This window comes from Oncorhynchus nerka, linkage group LG27 (assembly GCF_034236695.1).
Source record: "Oncorhynchus nerka isolate Pitt River linkage group LG27, Oner_Uvic_2.0, whole genome shotgun sequence".
NCBI classification, from domain to species: domain Eukaryota; kingdom Metazoa; phylum Chordata; class Actinopteri; order Salmoniformes; family Salmonidae; genus Oncorhynchus; species Oncorhynchus nerka.
Window position 1 is genome coordinate 10,164,274 of NC_088422.1, and position 21,835 is coordinate 10,186,108.

A 21,835-nucleotide genomic window follows, 5' to 3' on the forward strand; every position below is an offset into this window, starting at 1 on the left:
CGCCACCTGTGCTTACAAAAAAAAATGTGTTGCTCAACAGGCGAAGGGAAATGAGTGATACAATTAATCACCTGCACTCATTTGACCTGACACATTGTGCAATTGCTTGTTAAACATGACTCATGACACAAATGTAACAGTGAGCCACGGTGCTCAGCGCACTAAGATGATGTTGCATTTATATTTCATAAGAATTGCTCAGCTATTGATTGCATACCAACCCCGTGTTTTTTGATAGTCACGTGGCGTTTCTGATTGTGCTTGATATGTGATCTTATGTGACCTAGGGATGTTAAACACCCAGTCGTTGTGAGATCTGGGCCCATAGTCATAAAGCAACACTGAGTAAGAGTGTGCTCATCTATGATCAGGTCAACCCCTTCTCTTGTTTCATGAAGATGAAAAGTTTCAGAAACTGATCTTAGTTCAGCCCTCCTAGTCTGAGAGCTTTACGAATACACGCACAGATATGTTGTACGTAACTTACACTCTTAGGGGGGAAGGGTTCTTCGGGGTTCTATGGAAAGATGTGGCTGTCATTTTTTCATTTGTTTACAACAGAAATCCAAAAGATGCAGTGATAAGGAAATAAGGAGACAATGAGGATGGTCTCTAAAAGATCGGGACCCTAAGAGTTACATCATGCATCTATCTACTGAGAACACGGGTCATTTACAATGAATATGACCTTAAACTGGAGATGGATTACACAGTGGATTAAAGTGGTAAAATGGATATAGATGTTCTTTGGGATGTATTTATTGCTATGAGAAGAAACATTGGGCATGGCGTTCCCATTTTTATTTTTTTCATAATCCAATATGGCCGCCAATACTGAATCAGATTTTGGAAAGGTGATATCACTGTTGGATTTTTGTTGACATATATTTGTATATTTGTGAGTAGTGGGTAGTGGACCACTCTTCAACAATATGCTATTGTATTTCATAGGTAAAATGCCTAAAGTGTCAGAAATGTCCCTGTAAACCTCTTGAGTTTTGTTCACTTCTACTTCTTTTATTTATGAGAAAGTAGCCAGTTTCACCCTGGTGAGATCACAGAACATCTCAATGCTGACCAAATACCTGTGAAGGCTTTTGACCAACCACTGTTTGCTGTTGCAACATGTGTTCAGTGTAGCTTTCCTAAGGCTTATGGAGAGTAAATGTCTGTGGTTGTGGTTGGTGGACTGCACATTGAGATGGTCCTATGGCTCACAATAGGACACGTTTTGGATGGCTCAGGTCGGACAGCTGCCTTGTGTGAGGCAGCACACTAAAACAGGCAGCTTGACTAAAACCACAGTCATCTTGAAGGCAGCTTGACTAAAACCACAGTCATCTTGAAGGCAGCTTGACTAAAACCACAGTCATCTTGAAGGCAGCTTGACTAAAACCACAGTCAACTTGAAGGCAGCTTGACTCAAACCACAGTCATCTTGAAGGCAGCTTGACTAAAACCACAGTCATCTTGAAGGCAGCTTGACTAAAACCACAGTCATCTTGAAGGCATCTTGACTAAAACCACAGTCATCCTGAAGGCAGCTTGACTAAAACCACAGTCATCTTGAAGGCAGCTTGACTAAAACCACAGTCAACTTGAAGGCAGCTTGACTAAAACCACAGTCATCTTGAAGGCAGCTTGACTAAAACCACAGTCATCTTGAAGGCATCTTGACTAAAACCACAGTCATCTTGAAGGCAGCTTGACTAAAACCACAGTCATCTTGAAGGCAGCTTGACTAAAACCACAGTCATCTTGAAGGCAGCTTGACTAAAACCACAGTCATCTTGAAGGCAGCTTGACTAAAACCACAGTCATCTTGAAGGCAGCTTGACTAAAACCACAGTCATCTTGAAGGCAGCTTGACTAAAACCATAGTCAACTTGAAGGCAGCTTGACTAAAACCACAGTCATCAAGTTGCTTTGCTTTCATTATCAAAATACCTGAAAGATGTTTGGCTGTTGGAGTCGAAATGCACTTCTGTTGATGCACAGAATGAAAACATGACACAGAGGTATCCAACATTCCATTTCTGGAACACTGTTCTTGAATTTCAAAGACTTGATATCAGTCCGTGTACAACAGAACTAGAGATGTTGGTCTTCAATGTGGGAAAAAAATATAAAAAAATTGCCTTGTTAATAACCTGGTTCTTTGCACTGGACAGAACAAACTATGCAAGGTGGATTCTTAGCCACATTTGAGACATGAAAGTTCTACCAGCTAAGAATTGTCAGACATCAGGGTCCTGCCAAAAACACAAAACAACTACTCATGCATGACGCCTTTACAAGCCCATGAGCAAAACAATGAGCTGGTAAAAGGTATAGGGGGAGCAATTGGTCTAACAGAGAACCCCACTGCCTTCTGGAGATGGATGGTAAGCAGGACCTGAGCAGGCAAAATGGGACCATGTCTATGTTCCCTCAGCCCCATGTTCTCTCAGCCCTATGTTCCCTCAGCCCTATGTTCTCTCAGCCCTATGTTCCCTCAGCCCTATGTTCCCTCAGCCCTATGTTCCCTCAGCCCTATGTTCCCTCAGCCCTACAGTATGTTCTCTCAGCCCTATGTTCCCTCAGCCCTATGTTCCCTCAGCCCTATGTTCCCTCAGCCCTATGTTCCCTCAGCCCTATGCTCAGCCCTATGTTCCCTCAGCCCTATGTTCCCTCAGCCCTATGTTCCCTCAGCCCTACAGTATGTTCTCTCAGCCCTATGTTCCCTCAGCCCTATGTTCCCTCAGCCCTATGTTCCCTCAGCCCTATGTTCCCTCAGCCCTATGTTCCCTCAGCCCTATGTTCTCTCAGCCCTATGTTCCCTCAGCCCTATGTTCTCTCAGCCCCATGTTCCCTCAGCCCTATGTTCCCTCAGCCCTATGTTCCTTCAGTTCTATTTTATAAACCAGGGATCGATGGGGGCTAGTCCTGATCGTTGTAGATTCCTACCCACCTGCGCCTTCTTCTTCTTTCGATGCCAAAATCATTGATGGAGCTGTCATTGTCCATTTCTTGCCTACCCACAAAGTTTACACATTTGGTGAATATGGCAGTAGTGTCTTCCTGTCTTAAATCTTAGAATTAGTTGAACAACTGCAATAGAATCGATAGAGTAGCAAAGTTGATCATCTAAAAGACTCAACAAGAAATAAGCAAGGAAAAGGTGTCCGAAAGAAAGTTGGGAGACAAACAAGCTTCAATGTCAATTTTCTCACTTTCTCAGAAACCCTAATAACAAACAGGAGCATTTCAAAATGTTGACACAGAAGGTGTGTGCCAATGAATCTGAAGATGGAAAAGAGATCTATGTTACAGTTGATGAGTCTGTGGTCTCAAAGCGCTCTCTGACATCTATTCCCAGAATGTGCCGATGAAGAGGCAGACACAAGAGTATGCCTTCATCTTAAAGATGCCCTTCAAAAGGGTGCACAGACCAATATCATTCAAACAGTGGATTGTCCTCTTTGCTGGGCAGTTCTTCCATTTTAACCAATGATTACCCAAACATAAAGCTGTGGATTGCTTTTGGTATGGGTAAAAACTACCAGGATATTTGAGTCAACACCATCTACGAGAAGCTTGGAATGCACAAGAGTTTGGCTATGTCAGGCTTCCACACAGTCACAGATTGTGATACAACCTCACCGTTTCAAGGAATGGTCAAAAGGCTTGGACTGCATGGAAGTCAATGACTGAGGCCTTCGTTTCCATGGCAGCTGAACCATTTCAACCCCTTGATCTGGATTGGTCCAATTTCACATTGCTTGAGAGATACACCTGTGTTCTCTCTGACAAGACAACCAGCTTGAGAGATACACCTGTGTTCTTTATGACAAGACAACCAGCTTGAGAGATACACCTGTGTTCTCTCTGACAAGACAACCAGCTTGAGAGATACACCTGTGTTCTTTATGACAAGACAACCAGCTTGAGAGATACACCTGTGTTCTCTCTGACAAGACAACCAGCTTGAGAGATACACCTGTGTTCTCTCTGACAAGACAACCAGCTTGAGAGATACACCTGTGTTCTCTCTGACAAGACAACCAGCTTGAGAGATACACCTGTGTTCTGTATGACAAGACAACCAGCTTGAGAGATACACCTGTGTTCTGTATGACAAGACAACCAGCTTGAGAGATACACCTGTGTTCTCTCTGACAAGACAACCAGCTTGAGAGATACACCTGTGTTCTCTCTGACAAGACAACCAGCTTGAGAGATACACCTGTGTTCTGTATGACAAAAGACAACCAGCTTGAGAGATACACCTGTGTTCTGTATGACAAGACAACCAGCTTGAGAGATACACCTGTGTTCTGTATGACAAGACAACCAGCGTGAGAGATACACCTGTGTTCTGTATGACAAGACAACCAGCTTGAGAGATACACCTGTGTTCTGTATGACAAGACAACCAGCGTGAGAGATACACCTGTGTTCTGTATGACAAGACAACCAGCTTGAGAGATACACCTGTGTTCTCCATGACAAGACAACCAGCTTGAGAGATACACCTGTGTTCTCCATGACAAGACAACCAACCTAGATTGTGTCAATGATCTGATGGAGGATCTATTTTCCAAGAGGTCATTCTAGATGGAGAAATCAAATCAAATGTATTTATAAAGCCCTTCTTACATCAGCTGATGTTACAAAGTTCTGTACAGAAACCCAGCCTAAAACCCCAAACAGCAAGCAATGCAGGTGTAGAAGCACGGTAGCTAGGAAAAACTCCCTAGAAAGGCAGGAACCTAGGAAGAAACCTAGAGAGGAACCAGGCCAGTGGGTTGGCCAGTCCTCTTGAGGGGTGGCCAGTATGAGGGGTGGCCAGTCCTCTCCTGGCTGTGCCGGGTGGAGATTATAACAGAACATGGCCAAGATGTTCAAATGTTCATAAATGACCAGCATGGTCAAATAATAGTAATCACAGTGAACAGGTCAGGGTTCTATAGCCGCCGGCAGAACCGTTGAAACTGGAGCAGCACCATAATGTTTGTACTACTATAAGGAGGGTAGCATGTAAAGTCAGAGTCCATGTGAGTGTAACCTCAATTATGTTATATACAACCAACCACACTGTGGATCAGCAGCTTTATTAAACGTTAGGAACACTGACACTAAGCTCTTGGCATTCCTGAGATTAATAACATCTTCAATAATGGGAACAAATCTTACAAAAGTGATCATTGACGTGATTCAACATGTCCTCTTGACAATACGGGATCAATCCTATTCTCAGTAACTGACGGCAGCGTTGGAAACCTGCTCAGCTACAATGGAATGACATCTGTCATATTCACAAACCTCTTTATTTTTTTTCAATGAAATCTGCAGTTCAAACAATAACAAAGCAGATTTTCCCACAGCTGTTTTGGTAAACAAGCGGAGGGATGTAGTTGGAGAATGACGCATTTCCAAGTTATATTATTCTTCAAGTATTAACGTGTCGCTTTTAACTAAATGTTTTATCGCAACGTTTTAACTCCATCAATGTTGGATTGATGTTCTTGATTTTTGGATGTCAGTGCTTTGAACCGGACTACCCCCCCCTCAACCCTGTAAATATGATGATAGCAGCAGTACAGGTCACATCAATGTCTCATAGGATTCACGACGGTACGTTGCCTATAAAAACAATTGGACAATGTTTATATGATCCCCTTTCGAAACAGCCCCATCCTGCCTCTTTCTTGTCGGCATTCCCCTTTTTATATACCCATTTATTAGGCGGCAACTGAGCAAGAGACGTTCAACTCTGACCTTGTTGCTGCCACCGTTTTCATGGTAACCTGACACAGCAAGCAGCATTGATCAAGTTCTAAACTCGTCTGATAGGACATAATGCAAAGCACTTCCTTCATCTCTTCAGATTCACAAACAGTAAGTTAGTAGCTTGTCATACTTTGTAAATAATTATCTTAATGTGATAATCTTCCTGTTACAGTGAATGAAACGTTGTCTACAGTTAAACTCTGTTGTCAGATATGTTCTGGTAATCATATGAACTGTCTAGCCAGCTAGATAGATAGCTAAATTAGCTAACAAGCAAGCAACAAACCAAAACATTGTCTAGAAAGTTGCTTTTAGTTGCCTGGCTTGCTAGATTTACATCCTAAATACATTTTTCAACTGTTGTTTTTTTCTGTGCAAAAGATAGAGAAGGTTGTTAGACCAGACTGTTTAGACCAGACTGTTTAGACCAGACTGTTTAGACCACACTGTTTAGACCAGACTGCTGCCTTCAGACTGTTTAGACCAGACTGGTGCCTCCAGACTGTTTAGACCAGACTGTTTAGACCAGACTGTTTAGACCAGACTGCTGCCTCCAGACTGTTTAGACCAGACTGCTGCCTTCAGACTGTTTAGACCAGACTGTTTAGACCAGACTGTTTAGACCAGACTGCTGCCTTCAGACTGTTTAGACCAGACTGCTGCCTTCAGACTGTTTAGACCAGACTGCTGCCTTCAGACTGTTTAGACCAGACTGCTGCCTTCAGACTGTTTAGACCAGACTGCTGCCTCCAGACTGCTGCCTCCAGACTGCTGCCTTCAGACTGTTTAGACCAGACTGTTTAGACCAGACTGCTGCCTTCAGACTGTTTCGACCAGACTGTTTAGACCAGACTGCTGCCTCCAGACTGCTGCCTTCAGACTGTTTAGACCAGACTGTTTAGACCAGACTGTTTAAACCAGACTGCTGCCTTCAGACTGTTTAGACCAGACTGTTTAGACCAGACTGCTGCCTCCAGACTGTTTAGACCAGACTGTTTAGACCAGACTGCTGCCTCCAGACTGTTTAGACCAGACTGTTTAGACCAGACTGTTTAGACCAGACTGCTGCCTCCAGACTGTTTAGACCAGACTGCTGCCTTCAGACTGTTTAGACCAGACTGTTTAGACCAGACTGTTTAGTCCAGACTGTTTAGACCAGACTGCTGCCTCCAGACTGTTTAGACCAGACTGTTTAGACCAGACTGCTGCCTCCAGACTGTTTAGACCAGACTGTTTAGACCAGACTGTTTAGACCAGACTGCTGCCTCCAGACTGTTTAGACCAGACTGTTTAGACCAGACTGCTGCCTTCAGACTGTTTAGACCAGACTGTTTAGACCAGACTGTTTAGTCCAGACTGTATAGACCAGACTGCTGCCTCCAGACTGTTTAGACCAGACTGCTGCCTCCAGACTGTTTAGACCAGACTGTTTAGACCAGACTGCTGCTTCCAGACTGTTTAGACCAGACTGCTGCACGCAGACTGTTTAGACCAGACTGTTTAGACCAGACTGCTGCCTCCAGACTGTTTAGACCAGACTGTTTAGACCAGACTGTTTAGACCAGACTGTTTAGACCAGACTGCTGCACGCAGACTGTTTAGACCAGACTGTTTAGACCAGACTGCTGCCTCCAGACTGTTTAGACCAGACTGTTTAGACCAGACTGCTTAGACCAGACTGTTTAGACCAGACTGCTGCCTCCAGACTGTTTAGACCAGACTGCTTAGACCAGAGTGAGGTTTTGTTACTTTTTCATAACGAGAAGGACAAGTTTAAATGTCGGAGAAGAACAGGAGCTGGTAAGACGATAGAGGACATTTATACTGAGGAGCTGGTAAGACGATAGAGGACATTTATACTGAGGAGCTGGTAAGACGATAGAGGACATTTATACTGAGGAGCTGGTAAGACGATAGAGGACATTTATACTGAGGAGCTGGTAAGACGATAGAGGACATTTATACTGAGGAGCTGGTAAGACAATAGAGGACATTTATACTGAGGAGCTGGTAAGACGATAGAGGACATTTATACTGAGTAGCTGGTAAGACGATAGAGGACATTTATACTGAGGAGCTGGTAAGACGATAGAGGACATTTATACTGAGGAGCTGGTAAGACAATAGAGGACATTTATCCTGAGGAGCTGGTAAGACAATAGAGGACATTTATACTGAGGAGCTGGTAAGACGATAGAGGACATTTATACTGAGTAGCTGGTAAGACAATAGAGGACATTTATACTGAGGAGCTGGTAAGACGATAGAGGACATTTATACTGAGGAGCTGGTAAGACGATAGAGGACATTTATACTGAGGAGCTGGTAAGACGATAGAGGACATTTATACTGAGGAGCTGGTAAGACAATAGAGGACATTTATACTGAGGAGCTGGTAAGACGATAGAGGACATTTATACTGAGGAGCTGGTAAGACGATAGAGGACATTTATACTGAGGAGCTGGTAAGACGATAGAGGACATTTATACTGAGTAGCTGGCGGGACTCTGAAACATTTTACTGCGATCTTGACTAGGTCGGTTGGCGTAAATAAAAGTACAGGCTTCGTTGCCGGCAATACCTTTCAGATATAAAGAAAAGTCTGCAAAAAGTTGGCGTCTCTCTTTAAACACGTCTAATACAATATATAAATATTATATTATAATGTAATTAAGACTAATTGGGTTTTCTGCCTAGTGCCGAGCTCTTCTCAGAGCCCATAGCCCGAGGCCAGGCAAGGCCTTGAGTGAAACCTACTATTACTGCATGCCACGTATCTGATTCCAGAGTGACAGACGGCTCTGAGGGACATTAGTGCCGGCAGTCTATGGCTCATTGTGTGCGACTGATGATGCGCTAATGCATATGCAAAGAGACGTAATGGCTCCCGGTGGGGATGGGACGGGAGAGGGAGCACATCGGGCCAGGGGGCCATGGGGGACAAGTTCCATCCCCCGCGAACAGGGGTGACAGGGATGCTCCCGGTCGGGAGTCATTCAGAGTTCGAAAATTACCCTTTTTTTCGACCGCTCTGTGAATTACAGTCAGGCCCGAGACCTTGTGGCACGTCAAAATTGAGCAAGGATTTCCGCATAGGGGGGGGTATACAGCCAGGGATCACAATCAAAGGCACTACTTAACCCTTTTAAGAGCATGTGTTAGGACTGCAAAATAATGAAGGACTAATTCGTTATTGATTCAAGGCCGTAACGTTTATAGGGGTTACAGCATTTGGGGCATCAACTTTTGCATGACAATCTCACCCTCTCTCCTGTCATTGGCTTTCAAAGTCATTCCAATTCATAAATTATTCTCCCAGTCAAGGACAAACAAATAACTCTTTATTATCTCTTTAACATTACATGTTACCTGAGCGGGAAGGGAAAGAGAACGCGAGACAGATAGATAAAGACAGCGATAAAGAGAGAGAGAGAGAGAGAGAGAGAGAGAGAGAGAGAGAGAGAGAGAGAGAGAGAGAGAGAGAGAGAGACAGAGAGAGAGACAGAGAGAGAGAGAGAGAGAGAGAGAGAGCGAGAGAGAGAGAGAGAGAGAGAGAGAGAGAGAGACAGAGAGAGAGAGAGAGAGAGAGAGAGAGAGGGGAAGAGAGAGAAAGAGTTACAACACTGTATATAGACATAATATGACATTTGAAATGTCTTTATTCTTTTGGAATTTCTGTGAGTGTAATGTTTACTGTTAATTTTTATTGCTTATTTCACTTCTGTTTATTATCTACAGTACTTCACTTGCTTTGGCAATGTTAACATGTGTTTCCCATGCCAATAAAGCCCCTTGAATTTAATTGAATTGAGAGAGAGAGAGTGAGAGAGATGGGGAGGGAGAGGGAGATAGGGAGAGAGAGAGAGAGAGAGAGGGGGGGGAGGGAGGGAGGGAGGGGGAGAGAGAGAGAGAGAGAGGGAGGGAGGGAGGGAGAGAGAGAGAGAGAGAGAGAGAGAGAGAGAGAGAGAGGGAGGGAGGGAGGGAGGGAGAGAGAGAGAGGGAGAGGGAGGGAGGGAGGGAGGGAGGGGGGAGAGAGAGGGAGAGGGAGGGAGGGAGGGAGGGAGAGGGAGGGAGGGATGCAGGGAGAGGGATAAGACAGTGGCTGACATGACACATTATAAAGGTGGCATAGAAAACTGCAATGTCATACTTCATCACAGGGTGTTGCTCTCTTACTGTAACCTAGCAGCTATCTCATTCTACATTTGTGATGACACAATTCTCTCTATTCTCATTGGCTAGAGAATCGCCTGTGGCATTAGACAATGTTGGTGTCGTGAAGATATCAGTGTTATGAGACTATTTATATTTTCATCGGATAATTCCACTTTTCAGAACATTTCATTTGAATAGACGTTTTACAGTTTTGATGGTTTAGCCTCTTTTTGCCCAGACTATCCTTGAACGTTACGGACAGAAATAGGTAGGTAAATACTGGACAGCGTAAACAAAAACCAGAAACCATGATGGTTTATACCCTTAAGCCTACACACACTGTTTGTGATGTTGGCGTGTGAATGACCGTATCAGGACTGGGGAGGAAGCAGACCCAGGAAGCAGACCCAGGAAGCAGACCCAGGAAGCAGAACCAGGAAGCAGACCAAGCCTTCTCTATTTATAAGCCTATTAGGAGCTAAACCCGAGTGGGCCAGAGAGGGGCAGGTACCGCATCTGTCTCTAATCCACTTAACCATTCATTTACTTTCTGCCCCAGCCAGCCACCTGCGTTCTGGTAACTTTCTAATCCGTCTAAGGTTTGATTGAGTTACAGTGAAGTAAGGTCATCCTGTCCTCATCAGGTTCTGACTGTACGGAGCTGGATGGGCCACTAGCTGATGGCCACATGCGCCCTGTCTGCTGCACCTGTACCCCTACAACCCTTATTTCCCCTCTCCTTATCCTTCTCACTTTCCCTCCATGCCCTTACCCCCTGTCCTATCTCAGCAACCCCCCCCCCACACACACACACACACACACCCGCACAAGGACACTCAATCAGATGGCAACCCAGAGACGTGTCAAACTCAGCGCCTTCTTTATTAAATGACACGGGAGGAAGGGAAGAAAAATATCAATTTCAATCCTTTTTGTTTTGTGTCTCTAGCCCACCTCTTCCCCCTTCCCCCTTTGTGTCTCTAACACTCTCCCCACCTCTTCCCCCCTTCAACACCACCCTTCCTTTTCTGTCTTCTTCTTTGTCAAATTCAATTACCGCCAACATTACGGGGAGGAATCTTCACACGAGCCAATTATGGCACTAACCCTATTGCAGTGGCCAGTTAATGTGGCACTGTTGAAACGGACATTTCAATGCTAAGTCTGCGTGATTTTCGCCACTGACAAATGGATTTGTTTTATCAAGCCATCAACCCGTTTATTTGCTTTATCAAGCCATCAACCCGTTTATTTGCTATATTAAGCCATCAACACGTATATTTGCTATATTAAGCCATCAACACGTATATTTGCATTATCATGCAACATCAGCACTTCTCTCTTTGTGTGTGGTGGCAATGCTAGGTAATGTGGGTAATGAGCCCAAGTACTACTGTCTCCTCCTGTCTCTTCCTGTCTCCTCCTGTCCACTCCTCTCCTCTCCCGTCTCCTTCTGTATCCTCCTGTCCCCTCCTCTCCCCTCCCCCTCTCCCCTCTCCCCTCTTCTCCCCTCTTCTCCCCTCCTCTAACTTGCTGTCCCCTCCTCTTCTCTCCCGTCTCCTTCTGTATCCTCCTGTCCCCTCCTCTCCCCTCCCCTCTCCCCTCTTCTCCCCTCCTCTAACTTGCTGTCCTCTCCTCTCCCCTCTTCTCCCCTCTCCTCCCCTCCTCTAACTTGCTGTCCCCCCTCTCCTCTCCCCTCCCCCTCTCCCATCTTCTCCCCTCCTCTAACTTGCTGTCCTCTCCTCCCCTCTCCTCTCCTCTCCCCTCTTCTCCCCTCCTCTAACTTGCTGTCCCTTCCTCTCCCCTTCTGTTTCCTCCTCTCCTCTCCTCTCCCTTCCTCTCCCCTCCTGTTTCCTCCTCTCCTCTCCCCTCCTGTTTCCTCTTCTCCTCTCCTCTCCCTTCCTCTCCCCTCCTGTCCCCTCCTGTTTCCTCCTCTCCTCTCCTCGTCCCTCCTGTTTCCTCCTGTCCCCTCCTGTTTCCTCCTCTCCTCTCCTGTCCTCTCCTGTCCCCTCCTGTCTCCTCTTGTCCTCTCCCCTCCTGTCCCCTCCCATCTCCTTCTGTATCCTTCTGTCCCCTACTGTCCCCTCTTTTCCTCTGCCATCTCCTTCTGTATCCTCCTGTCCCCTCCTCTCCTCTCCCCTCTTCTCCCCTCCTCTCCTCTCCCCCTCTCCCCTCTTCTCCCCTCCTCTAACTTACTGTCCCTTCCTGTCCCCTTCTGTCCCCTCCCCTCCTGTCCCCTCCTGTCCGCTTCTGTCCCCTCCCCTCCTGTCTCCTTTTGTCTCCTCCTGTCCCTTCCTCTCCCCTCCTGTTTCCTCCTCTCCCCCCTCCTGTCTCCTCTTGTCCTCTCCCCTCCTCTCCCCTCCCATCTCCTTCTGTATCCTTCTGTCCCCTACTGTCCCCTCCTGTCTCCTTTTGTCTCCTCCTGTCCCCTCCGCTCCCCTCCTGTCTCCTTTTGTCTCCTCCTGCCCCATCCTGTCCACTCCTGTCTCCTTCCCTCTCCTCTTGTCCCCTCCTGTACCCTGCTGGAACCTGACCTACACATACTGCTGTGTCAACATCAGGACATCACGTATAGCATCCCTAATAACACAACTACACAGAACGCACACGAGACTCACATATCAATTCCCTCTTCCTAGCGGGGGGCTGTCATCAAGGAGGAGATACACAAGATGAAGGGACATGTCTAATGGAGTGACGATAAGACCATTAAAACATTTTTTTTTTTTACTTTCAAGTGACGCTAGAGGTTCATCTTCGTCAGAAGTCCCAAACACAAACAGTGTTAACAGAAAAAAGCTACGTGAATCAGGTAGATGCTAATCACGTGGTGCTTTGGGGCTAGATTCAATCGGGTCTGCCTTAACACGTGATAACCAACAACTGCAATAGCAGTTTCATCGCTTTTATTTAGGCGATGGGTGAGGTGTAACTGCATTGGAGCTGTCCAATCAGCAAACGCTTCCTGGCATCTGACAAAACATCCCGTGCAGGCTTGTGTATTGTATTGTATTGTATTGTATTGTATTATATTGTATTGCATTGTAATGTATTGTATTGTATTGTAATTGTATTGTATTGTATTGTATTGTATTGTATTGTATTGTATTGTATTGTATTGTATTGTATTGTATTATATTGTATTGCATTGTAATGTATTGTATTGTAATGTATTGTATTGTATTGTAATGTGTATTGTATTGTATTGTATTATATTGTATTGTATTATATTGCATTGTAATGTATTGTATTGTATTGTAATGTGTATTGTAATCTACACCATGATTAGGCTGATAGAAATGAATTTCTGTTTTGAATGATTTTCTATTTAAGTGTCATTATTTTTTATATAGCCTAAACCTTCTCGTTCTCGAACTTCTAATGCAAGTGGGACGGGGTGTGGCTTTGTGACAATGACCACACAAGCAGCCGCTCAGCGATTTGACAGCTCTAACGCAGTTACATCTCCAACACCACCAAAACACCAGCTATGTGGGTGTCGGCTATCTCCAGTTAATACTCGATCTGATTGAATCTAGGCCTTTATCTTGGTGATACACAGGTCTGGGAGACAGTCGGTCCCACTCCTCTAGATTCCCCACCAGACCTGGGTTCGGCCTTTGATTGAGCCTGCCTGCACTGTCCAATGAGCCGGGTTTGAATGTTTGGGACTATTCTATTGAACGTTGCACCACCAGGCTTGGTCAAGCAAGTGCAGATAAAGTATTCATAAGAAAACGAATACTATTTGATCCCAGGCCAGGTCGGCTCCATACACAGGTTTCAGAGGTACACTAGCCTTGTGCAGATTGACATAGCTTATATAGGCTCATAGGGGAAAGCCCTGGCTTCCATTCCTTTTCACAGTTGTGAGATGATCTGACTTCCAAACAACTGTCAAAATAACTTTCTTACTGTCTGCCTACCTGGAAAAGGCTTCAGGGAGCTATTGTCATATCTAGGTTAAAGGTGTGCTTAACCTGAAGGGAATTCCTGTCAGATTGACTGTCAACAGAGCAAGCTGGAGATTTTACATGTGGACCTTCCCAGTCACTAGAGTGACAACAAAGCCGCTTGTCTGCTCCTGATCCACTTCCTGCCAAAGTGTTGACGATATAACATAACTCTGGAGCGTTCTGATTTGAAACAGACAGGGCCTGAAACAGTTGCCCCTGGCGTTAATAACACTTTCTCTGGTCCTCGTTTGTATTACTGCTATGGAATAAGCTCCCGCGGTTCCACTGTACATGGTTCCACTGTTCCATGGTTCCACTGTTCCATGGTTCCACGGTTCCATGGTTCCACGGTTCCATGGTTCCACGGTTCCACTGTTCCACGGTTCCACTGTTCCATGGTTCCACGGTTCCAGCGTATTGATTGTATTTAAACAACACCTTGCTCCATGTTATAGGAAATTGCCTTGATATTGAATGTGTCAGAGTAATGCTTTTGTTTTGGCCCTTGGCTGAGGGCCAAGTCAATAGGAGTCTTTTACATGCCACTTTGTCTGTTTCGAACGCTAGCGACAAATAGTGTAATTCAACGTGCTAAACTGTGCATAATCAGGAGAAATAGTACTAGCACATTTACCAAAAAAACAGACTGTATTACGTATTGACTTTACAACTCTCTTTATCTAATTCAACAAACACTGAATACTGCTTCCACATAATAACTGCCTAATTATGGAAATGTAGAACGAATTAGCGACAAACTCTGTTTAGCAACTGAGAGCAGCTGAGAGCTATTTGTTGAGAGCAACCTTAATTTCCTCAATTTCTTTTGTAGGATTGTATTTCTGCTCCATGTGTCCTTGCATTAGCAGACATTAGTGCATGGACATCTGTGTTTTGACAGCAAAGGTTTATGCAAATAACTTAGCCAATGTATTAATGTTCGCTTCGCAAACCGGAAAAAGATACCGAATCAATTGCGTGACATCGTGGAGTTGAAGACTATCCAAGTAACAATATAGTTCTGTGTTCTGTTTATTGTGTTGGTTAGGCGGGCAATGATGTGGCAGACCGTGGGGAGTGTTCTTGACCGTACCTTGACCACGTCCTCGTCAGTGGACGTACAGCCGACCGTATCGTCCACTTCCCTCACAGTACCGTCCCACTCCACTGTGACCACCTTCACCGGGACTGCAACACGCCTGCCTGTTAGGATGGCCGTGTTCACGATCTCTGTGTCCTGCGAGAGAGAGAGAAAGAGAAGGGGAGAGGGGAGCAGAAAGAGAGAGAGAGAAAGAGAGAGAGAGAGGAGAGAGAGAGAAAGAGAAGGGGAGAGGGGAGCAGAGAGAGAGAGAGAGAAAGAGAGAAACAGAGAGAGGAGAGAGAGAGAGGAGAGAGAGAGGGAGAGAAGGGAGCAGAGAGAGAGAGAGAGGGAGAGAGAGAGAGAGAGAGAGAGAGGGAGAGGGGAGCAGAGAGAGAGAGATAGAGAGGGGAGCAGAGAGAGAGAGAGAGAGAGAGAAGGAGGGAGCAGAGAGAGAGAGAAAGAGAAGGGGAGAGGGAGCAGAGAGAGAGAGAGAGAGAGAGAGACAGAGAGAGAGAGAAAGAGAGAGAGAAAGAGAAGGGGGAGGGGAGCAGAAAGAGAGAGAGAGAGAGAGAGAGAGAGAGAGAGACATTAAGACATTTATGAAAATCAAGAGACAGGCGGATTTCGTTTGATACAATTTTTTTCTCCATAAATGGCAAGGCATAACAAGCCCTTAAGGAGACTGCTCGTGTAGTCTGTCAATCTTGATTTGCCACAGGTTGCAGAATAATGGATCCTCTCCTTTGTAGCCAGTGGGCGATGCCACCAGCCCAGCCTAAATCACACTGTTGCCACCGATTGCAGAGCCAAATTGCAGAGCCAAAGTGGTCCATTGTGGTCTTTTCCCCATGTGTACAAAGTACATACAGCGATTTGTCAGTAATGGGTATCAACTGGAAGCCCCACTGTGCTTTCAAGACTGCTCTGAGAGCCTTATGTGTTGTAAATGACAGACCAAAACACAGTGCATAGAAGTTTATCTGGAGATCATAACAGCTTTGAACATTGCAACAGATGGGCTGTGTTTAAAAAGAGGCAAATGATGGATTACTCTCTTTCTCGAGACTGTTTGGCAAAATAAAGCCAAACACGACACAAATACCTGTCTGGTCTATGATAACAATGAAATGGTTGCAAATCTGATGCAGTACGGTGACTCATGCAGAAGCAAAGCACAGTGGGAAACAGCAAACTATTTGGGGTTTAATCACAGCCTTAAAGGGAGAGTTCATTATTTTTTTGTATTTCCTTCATTTAGTCCACTGTTGATTATGGCTGTGATGTGTTGTATTACATGAGTGAACTATTCCTTTAATCACAGACAGCTATTCAAACATCAGGTCCTTCGTAAACACTTGAAGTTCAACAATAAGGATCTGTACACATAATTCATCATCTGACATGTTTATGTCACTACATTTATTTTGATCTAGAGTTTACAGAACATTTAGAAAACTGATGGAAATCCCTGGAATAACACTAAGAGACATTTCCCTTCGCTTCAGTTTGATCCTCCTGATGTAATGGAGGTGATGCTGTAATGGAGGTGATGATGTAATGGATGTAAAGGAGGTGATGATGTAATGGAGGTGATGATGTAATGGAGATGATGCTGTAATGGAGGTGATGATGTAATGGAGGTGATGATGTAATGGATGTAAAGGAGGTGATGATGTAATGGAGGTGAAGATGTAATGGAGGTGATGATGTAATGGATGTAATGGAGGTGATGATGTAATGGAGGTGATGATGTAATGGATGTAATGGAGGTGATGATGTAATGGAGGTGATGATGTAATGGAGGTGATGATGTAATGGATGTAAAGGAGATGATGATGTAATGGAGGTGATGATGTAATGGAGGTGATGGTGTAATGGAGGTAATGATGTAATGGAGGTGATGATGTTATGGAGGTGATGATGTAATGGAGGTGATGATATAATGGAGGTGATGATGTTATGGAGGTGATGATGTAATGGAGGTGATGATGTAATGGAGGTGATGCTGTAATGGAGGTGATGATGTAATGGAGGTGATGATGTAATGGATGTAAAGGAGGTGATGATGTAATGGAGGTGATGATGTAATGGATGTAAAGGAGGTGATGATGTAATGGAGGTGATGCTGTAATGGAGGTGATGATGTAATGGATGTAATGGATGTAATGGAGGTGATGATGTAATGGAGGTGATGATGTAATGGAGGTGATGATGGAGGTGATGATGTAATGGATGTAATGGATGTAATGGAGGTGATGATGTAATGGAGGTGATGATGTAATGGAGGTGATGGTGTTATGGAGGTGATGATGTAATGGAGGTGATAATGTAATGGAGGTGATGATGTAATGGATGTAATGGAGGTGATGATGTAATGGAGGTGATGATGTAATGGAGGTGACGATGTAATGGATGTAATGGAGGTGATGATGTAATGGAGGTGATGATGTAATGGATGTAAAGGAGGTGATGATGTAATGGAGGCGATGGTGTAATGGAGGTGATGATGTAATGGAGGTGATGATGTAATGGAGGTGTTGACATAATGGAGGCGATGATGTAATGGAGGTGTTGACGTAATGGAGGTGATGATGTAATGGGAGGTAATTAGTAACTTAAAGATACAGTATTAGCAGCAGGTCATGATGAGATTGGTGCCTCTGGTGAAATAAGTGTCTTCCTCATTCACTGACCCTCTAACGTTTACCAAATCTTTGCAAACTGGTAGTGTTCCTAAAGATTTCAAAATTGCCAAAGTTATACCCCTCTATAAATCTGGGAATCCAAGATCTTTTAGAAATTATCGCCCAAAATCTGTACTACCATGTTTTTTTTAAATCCTAGAACAATTGATGTATAAGAGAATGTTGAAACGTAAAAATCACCAATTGTCACGCCCTGGCCATAGAGAGGCTTTTATTCCCTAGAGAGGCTTTTATTCCCTATTTTGGTTAGGCCAGGGTGTGACTAGGGTGGGTGTTCTATGTTCCTTTTTCTATGTATTTGTATTTCTTTGTTTTTGGCCGGGTATGGTTCTCAATCAGGAACAGCTGTCTGTTGTTGTCTCTGATTGAGAACCATACTTAGGTAGCTCTTGCCCACATGGGTTTTGTGGGTAGTTGTTTTCTGTTTTGTGCCTGACGGAGCTGTTTCGGTTGTTGTCTTGTGTTACTTTGTATTTAGTTTTCAGTTCTATTTAATAAATGACGAACACATACGTCGCTGTGCTTTGGTCCTCACCTTCTTCCACCAACGGCCGTTACACCAATATAGAGTTAGCTAAAAAACTACTCCACAGATACGTCTCTTTTGCAACTTGTGGATACAATCTTTACAGCCCTTAACAATGAATATGCATCTTTTCAGATGTATCCAAAGCGTTAGACACGGTTGATCATGAAATATTACTATCTAAATTGTATTATTATGGTTTTCATGATTATACATATAATTGGTTATATAGTTATGTTTATGATAGAGAACAATGTGTTTATGCAAACGGATGTGCATCTACCAGAGCTAAGATATTCTGTGGTGTCCTACAGGGTTGGATAATTGGACCTTTGTTATTCCTAGTCTATATCAATGGGCTGCTGGGTCTTCTACCATACCATACTAATCTATATCAACGATCTGCTGGGTGTTCTACCATACTAATCTATATCAACGATCTGCTGGGTGTTCTACCATACTAATCTATATCAACGGCCTGCTTGTTCTTCTACCGTACTAATCTATATCAATGGCGTGCTTGTTCTTCTACCATACTAATCTATATCAACGGCCTGCTGGGTGTTCTACCATACTAATCTATATCAACGGCCTGCTGGGTGTTCTACCATACTAATCTATATCAACGATCTGCTGGGTGTTCTACCATACTAATCTATATCAACGGCCTGCTTGTTCTTCTACCATAACATACTAATCTATATCAACGGCCTGCTGGGTCTTCTACCATACTAATCTATATCAACGGCCTGCTTGTTCTTCTACCATACTAATCTATATCAACGGCCTGCTTGTTCTTCTACCGTACTAATCTATATCAATGGCGTGCTTGTTCTTCTACCATACTAATCTATATCAACGGCCTGCTGGGTCTTCTACCATACTAATCTATATCAACGGCCTGCTTGTTCTTCTACCATACTAATCTATATCAACGGCCTGCTGGGTGTTCTACCATACTAATCTATATCAACGGCCTGCTGGGTGTTCTACCATACTAATCTATATCAACGGCCTGCTGGGTGTTCTACCATACTAATCTATATCAACGGCCTGCTGGGTGTTCTACCATACTAATCTATATCAACGGCCTGCTTGGTGTTCTACCATACTAATCTATATCAACGGCCTGCTGGGTGTTCTACCATACTAATCTATATCAACGGCCTGCTTGTTCTTCTACCGTACTAATCTATATCAATGGCGTGCTTGTTCTTCTACCATACTAATCTATATCAACGGCCTGCTGGGTCTTCTACCATACTAATCTATATCAACGGCCTGCTTGTTCTTCTACCATAACATACTAATCTATATCAACGGCCTGCTGGGTCTTCTACCATACTAATCTATATCAACGGCCTGCTTGTTCTTCTACCGTACTAATCTATATCAATGGCGTGCTTGTTCTTCTACTATACTAATCTATATCAACGGCCTGCTGGGTCTTCTACCATACTAATCTATATCAACGGCCTGCTTGTTCTTCTACCATAACATACTAATCTATATCAACGGCCTGCTGGGTCTTCTACCATACTAATCTATATCAACGGCCTGCTTGTTCTTCTACCATACTAATCTATATCAACGGCCTGCTTGTTCTTCTACCATACTAATCTATATCAACGGCCTGCTTGTTCTTCTACCATACTAATCTATATCAACGACCTGCTGGGTCTTCTTCCATACTAATCTATATCAACGAACTGCTGGGTCTTCTTCCATACTAATCTATATCAACGAACTGCTGGGTCTTCTTCCATACTAATCTATATCAACGACCTGCTGGGTCTTCTTCCATACTAATCTATATCAACGACCTGCTGGGTCTTCTTCCATACTAATCTATATCAACGACCTGCTGGGTCTTCTTCCATACTAATCTATATCAACGACCTGCTGGGTCTTCTTCCATACTAATCTATATCAACGAACTGCTGGGTCTTCTTCCATACTAATCTATATCAACGAACTGCTGGGTCTTCTTCCATACTAATCTATATCAACGAACTGCTGGGTCTTCTTCCATACTAATCTATATCAACGAACTGCTGGGTCTTCTTCCATACTTCCCCTTCTTTTTGCTGATGATATCAATTAGATTTTATCACAACATTTTTATTTGCTTATTAATGAAGCCAACTCAGGCATTGCCAATATTTCTGAATGGTTCCAGATAAAACAATATCTTCAAATGTAGAAATAAATAAATCCTACTTTACACATGTAAAAGCCAGAATCTCAATTGGTGGGAATGAAATGGAACAATTAAAATCCACTAGATACCTCTGAGTTTTAATTGATGAACAGTTATCCTGAAAATATCATATTCAATTTGTCTCTAGCAAAGTGATGAAATCAGTTGGTATTATCAGGCTTGCTTCCTAACTCTACACTATAGCTTAATTTACCCATATTTCATTTACTGTAATATTGTCTGGGCCAGTGCATACAATGCCTTGCAAAAGTATTCACACCCCTTGGCATTTTTCCTATTTTGTTGCATCACAACCTGTAATTTAAATTGATTTTTATTTGGATTTAAGGGGAAACATTTAAATGTATTGGAATTGCCTAGTCAAATCCCAGACCTCAATCCAATTGAGAATCTGTGGTATGACTTAAAGATTGCTGTACACCAGCGGAACCCATCCAACCTGAAGGAGCTGGAGCAGTTTTGCCTTGAACAATGGGCAAAAATCCCAGTGGCTAGATGTGCCAAACTTATAGAGACATGCCCCAAGAGACTTGCAGTTGTAATTACTGCAAAAGTGGCTCTACAAAGTATTGATTTTGGGGTGGTGATAGTTATGCATGCTCAAGTTTTCAGTTTTTTTTTGTCTTATTTCTTGTATGTTTCATAAGAAATATTTTGCATCTTCAAAGTGGTAGGCATGTTGTGTAAATCAAATTATACAAACCACCCAAAAATCCATTTTAATTTCAGGTTGTAAGGCAACAAAATAGGAAAAGTGCCAAGGGGGTGAATACTTTCGCCAGCCACTGTATGCCTCTTACCTACACAAATTTGTCATCGTACAAACTACTTTTGCAAGACTAGTCACCTCCCTCTAATTACCTGGCTCCATCTGCACTTTAAGAAACTCAATATCTTGTCTCTTTACCACATTAATGTTCAGCAATTATGAACTTTCATCTTCAAATACTCCTACCGCCGAGACAGTTTACCTAAACCCTTTCATGGATTCTTCCAGGTTAATTCTGAAAATCATCTATCTAACACCAGACACTGTGATAACCTTCACCCTCCCCACTGCTGCAGCTGACATAGTCAAGTCTCTATCAGATACAGAGGTAAGAGAAGACCGGGGGTCAGCCTGATGAACCAAACTACCCAGTAGTCTCCTCCATGAAGACTGGGGGTCAGCCTGATGAACCAAACTACCCAGTAGTCTCCTCCATGAAGACTGGGGGTCAGCCTGATGAACCAAACTACCCAGTAGTCTCCTCCATGAAGACTGGGGGTCAGCCTGATGAACCAAACTACCCAGTAGTCTCCTCCATGAAGACTGGGGGTCAGCCTGATGAACCAAACTACCCAGTAGTCTCCTCCATGAAGACTGGGGGTCAGCCTGATGAACCAAACTACCCAGTAATCTCCTCCATGAAGACTGG

General features: G+C 43.8%; 1 protein-coding gene across 1 annotated transcript in view; it reads right to left on the reverse strand.

Moving 5' to 3' along the window:
• si:dkey-215k6.1 (transmembrane protein 132C) overlaps positions 1-21,835 on the reverse strand; it is a 545,552-nt gene that overhangs the window by 50,949 nt on the left and 472,768 nt on the right. Inside the window, exon 5 of the mRNA XM_065011376.1 lies at positions 14,978-15,121. Within this exon, the coding sequence (XP_064867448.1) occupies positions 14,978-15,121 (144 nt within the window). The remainder of the gene's footprint in view (positions 1-14,977; positions 15,122-21,835) is intronic.